At 42.6% G+C, this 12663-nt stretch overlaps 1 protein-coding gene across 1 annotated transcript in view; it reads right to left on the reverse strand.

Moving 5' to 3' along the window:
* LOC126263420 (thrombospondin type-1 domain-containing protein 4-like) overlaps positions 1 to 12663 on the reverse strand; it is a 198904-nt gene that overhangs the window by 85340 nt on the left and 100901 nt on the right. Inside the window, exons 5-6 of the mRNA XM_049960513.1 lie at positions 8155 to 8297; positions 122 to 195 (exon numbers count right to left, since the gene is read on the reverse strand). Of these exons, the coding sequence (XP_049816470.1) occupies positions 122 to 195; positions 8155 to 8297 (217 nt within the window). The remainder of the gene's footprint in view (positions 1 to 121; positions 196 to 8154; positions 8298 to 12663) is intronic.

The raw sequence follows: 12663 nt of genomic DNA on the forward strand, positions 1-12663 counted from the left end.
GAAATGAGAAGAGCGACGTGATGCTAACTGGGGTTATACTAGAGACACTACCCAACACATCTGTGCAAAGCTTTATCGGATTTTCATAGTCGTTTCCATTTCGCGACCGATCAGAGCTTACTTTCTGAACGCCCCTCGTATATCGGACTTTACAAATGGTGCTCTCAAGCTCTGAGCCATAGCTGTTGAAACTTTCTAATGAAACACATATGAGGGGTGAAATTTTAATTATCACCTCGAAGAAAATAATTGGCGACCATGAAATCTGGTATTTGTACTTTACTTATTCACCTTCGAATACGAAACTTTTTCCCCAATAATGGAAGATGTGGAGAAACTTTGGTTGCAGAAATCTGTATTTAGACTGTCAAAGAAACTGCCCACCTCGAAAGTCACCTTACCGACGTTCTGAAAACATCTAATACGCGATAGTTTATTCTCCCAAGAAATGGGGAAGAAAGCGTTGGTTGCCACGTCAGGAGAATATTGGGAAAGAGGCAAAACTCTGTAGCCCAAATAGGCAGCACATTTGTTTTATCCTGGAAAAATGAGCTGCGGCGTAATCGTGGGGCAAAACCACTACCTTCTACAGCGTTCCGCGATGGTGATGACAGCCTCCTCTAATCTCAACAAGAGGTTTGAGTAGTGTACTCCCGTTACGATTTGACCCTTACGAGCGTCATGTTACAGCCACGCCGTTGCAACCCCAGTAATCACTCATCTGTGCGCCAGATCACAGCTGGGCCTTCACCTCTTTTCGGCATTAGTGAAACATCCGCGACATTCTCGCTGTTGTTTCAATTCGGCGCATTTTTAGAATTGATGTGAGCGGTCATGGATCCCAACGAGCGGTGACCTTTATAATGTTCAAAATGTCGTTCACGGCATTGATTACTGCTCGACAACTGGTGTACACTCTTTTTATCTCTGTCGCCTAGATGGCTGTACGCTGGAGTGTCATGGCCATCACTACTCTTGAAACTCTCGGCTCTTCGCGAATATGGTGTGATATTTCGTACACCATTCAGACATGTCTGACCACCCTGGCAGCGTTTGTGCTACGTACCCTCTGTGTCATATGACGTTACTGTACACTTCCACCAACTCAGCGTGATCTGTTGCAACGTCGTTCCCCTTCAAACGCGGAAAGCGAATTACTGCACGATATTATGCTTTGTCAACGGACTGCTCCACGTTGTTTTGTTTCCCGTAACGGTGTGCTGCAGGATAGTGGTACTTGCACTGCAGACACTCATTTGGAAACAAGGAAATAAAAATAAATTTTCCGAGTACTTAATTAAAAGTTCAGTATTATGCCTTGCCGAAAGCAAAGACATCGATTGCTTAAGGATGTGAAGTACCTGTCAGGATACACGCCCGCGTTAGCACGCAGCTACTGGTATTTGCCGGCCGCGGTGGTCTAGCGGTTCTAGGCGCTCAGTCAGGAACCGCGCGACTGCTACGGTCGCAGGTTCGAATCCTGCCTCGGGCATGGATGTGTGTGATGTCCTTAGGTTAGTTAGGTTTAAGTAGTTCTAAATTCTAGGGGACTTATGACCACAGATGTTGAGTCCCATAGTGCTCAGAGCCAGAGAGCTACTGGTATTTGGGGAGGCGCCCTGGTCCCGATCGAAACCGTCCTGCGGATATACGACGGGATGCGGGGAACTGGTCAACATAGACGTGGTTTTTGGGCAGTTTCCCACACCCGACCAAGTGAATGCAGGGGTGATGCCTACGGGGTCGCCGGAGTGGCCTAGCGGTTCTAGGCGCGACAGTCTGGACCCGCGCGACCGCTACGGTCGCAGCTTCGAATCCTGCCTCGGGCATGGGTGTGTGTGATGTCCTTAGGTGAGTTAGGTTTAAGTAGTTCTAAGTTCTAGGGGACTGATGACCTCAGATGTTAAGTCCCATAGTGATCAGAGCCGTTTGAACCATTTTGAACCTACGGGTTCCGTCTCATTTACACGATTTCCAAAAAAAAAAAAAGGAATTAAGCTGGTGAAGCGTTAAAAAAGGAGGAGTTAAGATGGTGAATCGTTAATTTATAAAATAAGTTATTTGTGCGGTTTATAATGACACTGCCTTCGTTACATACCTTTCGAAGAGGTGGACGAATTTTTGAATCCCGGAACTAAAATCGGCAAAGGTGAAAAATGTAAAGAAGCGGAGTGGCAAGCGTTGTACAAGGCGTAAGGCCTTAATAAATAAATAACTCCCAAAAATAGAACCTGTCACAAGGAGAATAATATAAAAAGCTATATTGGGCTATAGCTCCATACGGATGTGAAAGGTGGATGGCAGGTAACATAGAAATTAAACGATTAGAAGCCTGAATGTGCTGTTAAGGGAGACTGTTGAAGATAAATTGGGTTGACCGAGTAAGGAATGAAGGTGCCCTACAGGAAATGAGAAAAAAATTCTCCACAAAATAGGTAATGAATCGAATGACTGAGCACGTATGAAATGATGTGCCCAAAATGGGAAAAAATGTTTCAAATGGCTCTGAGCAATATGGGACTTAACATCTGTGGTCATCAGTCCCCTAGAACTTAGAACTACTTAAACCTAACTAACCTAAGGACATCACACACATCCATGCCCGAGGCAGGATTCAAACCTGCGACCGTAGCAGTCGCGCGGTTCTAGACTGTGGCGCCTAGAACCGCACGGCCACTCCGGCCGGCGCACCGAGGCTTGTCTCTCTCGTTATTCTGAAGTCGCCTTTTCCCTAGTTTTACATGTATACCGGAATTCCGTGTAAAGTTCATAGCCTAGTCCTCAGGGAGGGCGTTCTTTAGAACTGTTGGCACATTTTAGCGGTAAAGTAGTGGGCTGAGTGCAGTCTTTGGTGAGCTGATATCCTGCACATCGAACAAAACATGCTGACAAAGTTCAGTAGCTTCATTTTTGGTCGCAGGTTCGAATCCTGCCTCGGGCATGGATGTGTGTGATTTCCTTAGGTTAGTTAGGTTTAAGTAATTCTAAGTTCTAGGGGACTGATGACTTTAGCAGTTAAGTCCCATAGTGCTCAGAGCCATTTTTTAAGCCTCGGTGCGGAAGTTACAGCACGTGACACGGCAGGTCTTAGGAGTAACAGCAACCGTCACCAACAAGAGAGTAATTATTTCAGACGAGTTTAATAATTCTAAATTGCGCTTTTAAATCAACGCAATCTCTCGAAAGAACATGACAAAGTTAAGACCTTTAGTGCGTATCTTTTCATTGACGTACTGTTTTCCCACGGGCCCTGCAAGGGGTCGCGAAATCGTGACGTATGGCCAACAAGCCGACTAGTGTAATGCCACAAGTTCATGGCGGGGCCCGTATTTCTCGTGGGACTCGGTGATAGCGCACATGACAACGATAGTCCAAAACCAGTAAATCGCAGCGACAGCGCAATCAGTTGCCCAACGTAACGTCAAACCCAGCACTTCAAATGGCGAACGGATAACAGATGTGGAAAACATATTTCGACACCCTGAAAACAAATCAGATATTCAGGAAACAAGCTCGTTTAATTGAGCGAATATGATTTTGCAACCTTTCCCACAGTTACAGGCAAAGTTTCATTACTTACTGCGTTACAACAAAATATAAATTTCTTCCTTAGTCGTTGAAAGAAATTATCAAGGCTTCGTTGCACCCTGAAATTAATAATAGGCAACGCACGAACAACTCAAATTTTTACATTTGGAACGCAAACAGACTATAGAAAAAAAAGTCGCAGTTAAACGATTTTATGGCGATGCACATGGTAGACATCCGTCTAAAAGGACCACTTTTGACTCCACATTGTGCAGGTACACAGGACGGTCAGGATAGGACAACGGTATGGAAGAATGGCAGTTTGCTTTAAGAACACGATCGCACATCATCTTGAAACTCAGTCGGAACACAGGGCCTTAGAAGAAATTGCACTGATGGCCCATATACTAGTGAGAAACATGAAGCGCGTTGCGTTCACCTCACAGCAGTAGTTGAGCGTTAATGCAACAATAATACTTGCAGAAGACTTGAATGCAAAGCTCCCTCCACGGAACTTCCGACAGACGAACCAGAGATTTGGCATAGAAGACAACAGGGACCGTGAGAAATGGCCGGAGTACTTAACTTCCGCAGTCGAACAGCTCATGTCTCTGAAATAGCTTTCAGCGAGAGTGTCAGCCTAGGACGATCAATGATTTTTCATTAGACCAATAAACACTGACAGGCCTCATACAAAGAGGACTGATATGAACTGGGACCAGTTCCAGGTGTACGTAAACAGCAATAAACTCCCAACGATGATCATCATAATAACGGTCGAAATAGAAACAGCGGTTGAAATGCCACCGACAAAGATCCAAAGGGCTAAAAAACAAGCTTGTAAGATTAGCATACTGCCAGAACGAAGTGTTTCCACCGCACCTACAGGAGTTACAAATCCTAAGTGAGTGTTATACTGCGTACGCAAGACAAATGACAGATAGTGTGGAATGTTAGGCAACAAACTCCGCCAAGGACAGAGAGAGAGAGAGAGAGAGAGAGAGAGAGAGAGATCAGAGGACGCACTCCAGCAAGCGGAGTTATTCGCTAATGAACACGACAGCCATATTGCAACAACAGATCGTAACAATCACAATCGGAATGACAAAACTAAGAATGGATACGGCAGCAGACACAATCACCGTCTACACCACACGGAGATTAACGTCACCGGCTGAATTCAAGAAAATGATACACAACACTAATAATTCAGTACAAGGGGTAGGCCACAGAGTTAATACCACTTCCACGGAAGGCAATAGTTTTACTCTCCCGCATCATCAATAGCTGTCCAAATAACGAACACATCCCCACCGTCTGGAAGGCAAAGCTGTGCCCTTACTGAAATGAGACGAAACCTATCTCAGTGAATCAACCACCGTCTGGTAAGGTTATTGCAAACACTCGGAAAGTTTCTAGAAAGTATCATCCTCGTAAGATTAAAACGGCGCCTAAAGGAAAATGACTCAATCAGACTCGGAAAATTCGGCTTACAACCAAAGTTGCCGGTTGAACACCAACTACACTCCCTGAAAACATCCTTGAGCTGCAATCCTCTTTGACAGGTAGAACAGCCACCAGGAAGTGTTGTTCGTATTCAGTTTTGTTATCAGGCGAAACAGAGTATATAAAGGACTTGAACGCCGTCATATGATCACACAGAGATACTGCGTACTCGTGTGAGATAGCGTTGTCAGTATGAAAGGGGCCTCATTGTGGGTCTCCGTTTGGCCACATTGTCGAATCGTGCGGCATCCACATTCCTGTGACATTCGTATGCGACAGTGTCCGACTGTTGAACTGTGTGGGACCCTAAGGGTAGATTACTGTCACCACAAGGGAGACTCATCGTACTGTGCACGAATCACACGATACATTCTTCAGACTTGAGCCTATAATCAAGAACAAGTAATGGTCTCCCCGCAATTTCATCCTGATGAACAGGCTCATGATGCCAAGTCCTTTATAAATTTGACCCTACATTTCAATCACTGTACCATGACGTAATCTTTCAATCTGTGAAGTTCCACTTTGTTTCCTCCTCCTTTTCTGGATGCTTGATCTTTTATATCAAACAGTGCATTTGCTATCGACTCACATCAACGAACGTTAACACAAACTGCTGTCCAGTCATGCGGATCCGTTTGTCTGCCTGCAGGGACTGGCTGGTGCCAGCAGGTGATCTCTACACTGCAGTGCACCATGTCCTCACCAGGTAACTAATTTGAAATGATCTTTCCCATCCCCTTCCCCCACCGCAGATCGTCTGACCACCGTAGACCTCAAGCCCCCCCCCCCCCCCCCACCGCCTCACGCCCAGGGACGTGATCCAGAGAGTTGCGGTTGGTTTTATTCCATCTCCGACCAATTTCCTTGTGTGTTGGGTGCTAGTTGTACGGTCATCAGGAGGAAAGCTTTCACACACGTTTGGGTGTCTCATGGAGCCTTACCACGACGCATCCGCCTGTTACCGCAGAAAAGTAAATTTATCAGCCTACAAGGTAACTGTGTTGATCATGACTATAATTATAAATAACGACAACTCCGAGATCTATTTGGTACTGATTCATTCAAATTACTTTTCAGATTATATAAACAGTTAATACATTCCTGGATAACCATGGTAAGGTCTCGTTATCGAGCAAGAGTAATTTAATTTTTCATCGTTGTTGTTAGGAATTTATCAGTTCTATAACTGCAAGGAAAAATCCGAGTGTAACTGCTTTAATTAGCTAAATATTTAATACTAATACAGTTTTAGATTTCTGTAGTTCGTGCCTCTTGAAACGTAGAGACACAATCTAACGATGTCTTGCAATTTGTTTCGTTTTTAAATCTTTCCATTCTCTCCCGTGAATAATTATCCAGACGAGCTAGTTGTGAGGCAAAGAGAGTCCCTCAACATTAGGCAGAAGACTTACACCCCCAGAATTTGCTTTACAACCAAGGGAAACTTCCCAAAAACCTTGGCCTCAACCAGAAGATTAGAATTATTATTAACTAACATCTCCGATTGTACATCCGAAACAATGGACCAGAGTTAATTTGAGAAAGTGTTTTTGTGTGCGATGCACTTCAGTCGTCGGATTGCAAGTATTTTCTTTTGTTTTTGTATTTTTTATATCTTTTATTCCGTCCTCCTGAACGTGCAGAGTGCTGTTGTAGCGAAAGGGAGGGTGGTTTCCCGCTGGAAGTATTTGGGAGTGAAGTTTCAGTTCCGGCATTAGCCTGACTACCAAGAAATACATACAGAAAACCCTGATCGGAACCGAGGAGCAAATCCTATTTCTGTGCCCCGGAGAAGGATGTTCGTGTTCGTAGTTGTGTGTGTGTGTGTGTGTGTGTGTGTGTGTGTGTGTGTGTGTGCGCGCGCGCGCTTCGATAAGTGCTATGTACCTGTATCTGTTTTAATTATTTTAGTCACAGCTGTCAGTACGTAAAACGTAAAAGTCATCAGGTTACCTTCCATTAGGAACGTGGGTGCACTCAACGAGTGTGATATGGTTTACAAATGATAAAGCACAGCAATTAGTCGTCCTTTTTTTTTACAGGTTTTATTCGGCAAATCTAGATTTCCGCTAGTGCCTAGCCATTATGAATGCACTATTCGATAGTATCAAAGCATATTAGTCCCCTGTCTGTCACAGTTCTTTCAAGACTACTCTTCAGACTACTTCACGTAATCTTGAAAGAACCGTGAGAGACTCCCGAACAACAGTGGACTGACATGTACTGATACTATGAAATAGTGCATTGATGATAGCTAGACTCTAGCCCAACTCTAGATCTGCCGAATAAAACCTTCAAAAAGACGACTGATTCCTGTGTTCCATCATTTGCAAACGTAAAAGTGGACATGTGGACATGACTGACTTCATTCATCTCCAGACGTATTTTCTGGGAGGGGGGGATTTTCATCTGTTTTCAGATAGATCAAACAAACTATAATACCGACAACCATGCAGATACCGTACAGCAGCTGTGTAAATGTAATTTTTTTTTCTGATACATTTGGCTCCGTCGATGTTAAAAAATGGAATGAAAACACACAAAATGAAAGTAAGCTGAAGCCTCCCCCCCCCCCCTCCGCACCACCCTCCATGTGCAGTTTACATCGGATTATTCACACCGTTTTCCGTAGTAATAAGGCTGGGACAGTAGACAGAAAAATTAAGAAAATTATAGCTATAGCCACATCGTTATGCGACAAAATGCTTCCAGTCTTCACAAACAATTTGGTTAATTCAGCATAAACAGTGTTCAGTGTTTCGTTTGAAAATCATTCGTATGAAATAATAGAAGAGATACAGTATTAAAATTGATAGTACCTGGTGCACCATTACGCTTTATTTGATTGATCGGTAATGAAAGATATATACACAGTGTACTACTTACCTTTATATACGTTCAGTTCCTCATGGTGAATCGTGTGTTAGAACACAACGCTGCACCACATACGTTACAAAACACAGCAGCATTTTTTGTGTATCTTTATTTACACCATATTTATGGAGCGTCTCCATCACAGACTCTATGACACTGTACGTCTTATCACTGGAGCGTTGGGAGAGTGATAAGCCCGCAGTTAAGATGTGAGAACGAAGTAGAGTGGCTGCTGGCGCCTACCTGGCAGACACCCGCGACGCAGACGTGCCTGGCGGGCGGCGGTGCCTCACCGCGGCAAGGCGTCCCGTCCACCACAGTCTTGTTGAGCGTTGCGTAGAAGCGGAAGCCCGCCGCGCGACAGTTCAGCTCGCACGGGTTGGGCGCTGTCGAAATAACAAGCATAAACAAGGACTCTTCAGTCCAGTGTCTAAGTCTGCTGAGGAAGAGTGATGTTACGTTTGGCTCTCAAGCTAACCACATAGGTCTTCCTTTATTAACAGTTTCATTCATAATTTCATTCAATAGAAAAACAAAGTATCAGTGGAGCCACTACAGAATGCCAACTGATGAAGTATCTAAAAAAATGGTTAAAGACAAATGTATTGTCGATCAATACAGGCAACGTTCAATACACACGCTATAGTTATAAGCTGCTCAGTCCATTCCGAAGAGATATTTGAGATGACAACATAAACTGCATGTTGACACTGTATATTTAATTAAACATCCTGTATATTTAATTAAGCATTTAGAACATGTGTGATTAGCAGCATAAGTGATCCATAGGTTATTCTCTTTCTACAAATTACAAATTTATGAAATCGTTTCCTCGAGACTCGACTACAGATTGTCACAACAGAACAGCTTGATGTATCACTACCTGATTTTAGTTCTAGAACTCCTGCACAAAAGTTTGTAATAAGCTGTGATATTCTGACGATCGATTCACATCACATATGTACACGCATGAGTTCTTTGTCGTCACTGTTTGTTCTTAGAAAATGATAAAAAATTGACCATAACGGACCAAAAACTAGCAACAACTTAAGAGTTTAATATTAACACAAAAATTACAAATCAAAGCATTTAGTAGGATGAAAATGGTTTTGTTGGGTATATAGTGAAGTTAAATGTACACAACAAAATTATTTTGGCAAACTCCTTCTCAAAACTATTTTTTAAATATAGTATAATTCATGTTACTCTGCCGTACTGAGTAGTCTCTTAATTCACATGGTATGATTCATGAAGCTTACTGTCACATTAAAGGTGTGGGCAGGACTGCGGTCTCGGACATGAGGGCTTTGCCTTTCACGGGCACGAGCTCTACCGATTGACCTATCCAAGCAAGACACACGACCCTTTCTCCCATCTTTATTTCCACCAATATCTCAACTCCCACATTCCAAACTCCACACAAGTTCTGCTGTACATATCGTGAGAAGTTGGACAACAAGGCGGAAGTAAGGCCGTGAGGACTGCGCGGAAGTGGGTAGCCGAGTCAGAAGAGCATTTTCCCGTGAAAGGCAAAAATTGCAGGCACGAGTCCCAATTCGACTCACGTTTTTTATCTGCCAGTAAGTTTCGAATCAGCGCACACTCCCGTACGGAACGAAATTTCATTCTGTACTGTTACGTCCATGAACGTCGAGATCACGAGCGAAGAAACAGTTTGATATGAATGCGATAACAATTCGACGATTACATATTCAAACCACCCGTTGTAACTGTTTTCCTGCAGTGATCTAAGGAAACAAAAAAGTCTATATCTGAATGGTGATAGTTTTAAATACGTGTAAAGTTTATTAACCACAGGGTAACCTCTTAGTTAGATGGTTAGTTAGTTAGTTAGAAGTTAATTACATGTTTCATAGATCATTTAAACGATTTAAGGAAATTAATATTTGGAATGATTTGCGTGAGGGACAAGAGACGATCATAGACTCCCATTTTCACAGCTGAGTAGCCTACATCAGGTTTGATTTCCGTTGTGGCCAGCCGAATATTTTCCATGGTATTTCAATAGTTTTAACAATTTTTGTTCTTTACGTACAACGTTTGAATTAGAAATATTTTCCTTAATTCATAATTTCTAACAATGGTCTCCTCTTGGCATAATTTTTGTTGTTCTTATAAATCTTTATTTTTAGAAACCATTTCTCATATATTTGTTCGTATTAGCTGCGAGCATCTTCATGTTCAAGTAATAGTCTTAATGTCTTAAATGTTATCGAAGGAGTCGAAGAGTTAAAGAATTTTTTCGTTGTTTAGCATATGATTTAGAAACCGATAATTCAAGAAAAAGTACCACCTGGCAGTGCTAACAGTCAGCTAACAATATGAAATATGGTTGTAGCAGTGACACAACAGTGGTCATAATACGTTCATATTAATAACGAGCAATGTGGTATTGTATTAATTCTAGTACTTATCAGGGAATATATCACGCTGTAAATTAACTGTTTTCTACAATACTCGTGTATTGCTTCTTACTGCAGACATCTCAGTGCGTATTTTTAGATAATGCGTGCAAATGATAAGGGTGACATTCCATGTTTCCAATCCGTGGTGTAGCTTGTGGATTGTCACAGTTGGGTCTGTTCAACAGTAAACCCCATCCTACCCCAGCGATGGTTAAGGTGGGACGAGCACTGATTGTTGTTATGTCTCCAGTAGACTGAAAATGTAATTGGTCTGCCGTTAAACCTTTACAGGCAAAGCATAATAAAGTAGTTACGAATTACTTATTGTCACATAAGGCAAGTGTATTCATACATGAATGTGCGGTGACTGTTCTTTCGGACATACCCGAAAGAACAGACAACATGCATTCATATAATAGATTCGCCTCGACGGGCAATGAAACCACAACCTTCACTGCGGATGCACATTTACGTTCGACCTCCAGCGAGAATCTAAAATTAGACGGTGACTACGGATAAGTGACACTAAGTGGGGATGGGAATCGGCCGAGGGGAGTGCCGAGATAGTTCGCACATTTACGATACTGCCTAGTAAACAGGAGATCACTGGTTCGATTCCCAGTCCCGCAAGAGTTTTCACTTGTCCCACTGCTTCCGTATAAGTTCCCGATGCAGCTGATATCATTAGTTCCTTTCCTTTGGTATCCTTTCTCCCACCTTCACCTTCAACTTTCATAACAACTGGTTCCGCTAAAGACCTCTCTTCTTACAAAGTATGATCATATTGTGATAGTGGGTAGAGCAGGAAACTGTACTGATCGGAATTAGGGCTACCATTTTGACTGAGTGTCGTCGTATCTGCCGTCTGCGTCACGTCTGCTGTGCAGCGAGCTACGTTAATTTAAGTATTGTATTTTTCTTACTTGTCACTTCTTCTTCCGTGTGTTTTTGCTTTTAGGAAGCTTTAATTGTCGAGTGCTAGTAATAGTGTTCCATAAATTTCGTGTTTGTTTTGTATAGAGTCAGAGAGAGTCCCTTTAGTCAGCCATAGTGCCAGTAGTGCTAGTGTTTGTTTTGAATACAGCCCAGAGACAGGTAGTGCTATTATCATTGTTTTCTACAATGTCTATTAACCACAGTTTAGTCAACTATCAGCCGTATTTAGTGAATTAGCAGTCAAGTTAAAGTTGATTAACTCTCTACAGTAAATCGATTTCTTAGGATGGATAGGATGTGTGACTGCAGTGTACGGACGCAGGAGGAGCTGGCCACTGCTCGCGAACAGCTGAACGCTTTGATGGCCGCGTAAATTATGTTACTTATAAGCGAAACTGTCAAATTCATCAAAGTGATTACGGGAAGAGCTGACGATAACATGGCAGTTATTACTAGGAGTAACACAAAAAGTGCCGAAAATGGAAGCAAGGACTAATAATTATTATTTATGTCGTTCCTATTTCATATAGAGTTTATAGAAACAAAATAATTCGAGTATTTTGAGGGGTGGTTCTTGAACTAACGATAATGAAGAAATTATTGTAGGGAACCTTGTTTTGACTTCATTTGGATAGTTAATATGATCCTCATTTAAAGGGAACGCATTGGATATGTTGCTTAAAGACGATACTTTCTCGCTCCACAGCAATTATATTTTTAATGATTGTAATAATTCGGATTTTTGTGCCAAAGGAGAACACGAACCCCGATCCCTGCCTCACGCAGGCTGCATTCGCACAACTATTAAATTTGTAGTAACCTCGTGGACCAACTCATACTCTGTACAGGCTACTCTCTGTTCTCCATCGTCGGCGCTCTGGTTGTTATGCAACCCACCCGCCACTTCTGCTGCAGCCATTGCCACAACTTCAGGCGCTAAGGATCCACAGTGCAACGGGAGAGGTGGCATTCCTTCTTCAGGTATTTTAGGAAAAGAATGGTATTTTTCTAAAGGAAAAAATGTTGAATATATTATACTTAGTCTCTAGACGCATTCGCAGATTATTAATATACAATTTCTTACAAAATATTGCATCTGTCGTACGAGGAAGCAAGCGCACCGGCGCAGGGCCCTGCTTACCACTTCCAGACCCTTGTTGGTTGTCTGCAGCTGTGATGCACAGTGCTGCTTTTGCTTTAATTCTATTTCCCATATCTGTACCGGTGCCTAAAGACAAGTCATTACACTAACACTACAAACAACGCAAATCCTTTAATGCACAGTCTGAACATCATTCGTATAAACTTGGGTACCCATACGGTAAATAGTTTTCCGTGCACACTGGCTCATGTAACTAAAGTTTAATTATAATCACCCTGTACATTCAAC

The sequence above is a fragment of the Schistocerca nitens genome, chromosome 6, assembly GCF_023898315.1.
Source record: "Schistocerca nitens isolate TAMUIC-IGC-003100 chromosome 6, iqSchNite1.1, whole genome shotgun sequence".
Classification (NCBI taxonomy): domain Eukaryota; kingdom Metazoa; phylum Arthropoda; class Insecta; order Orthoptera; family Acrididae; genus Schistocerca; species Schistocerca nitens.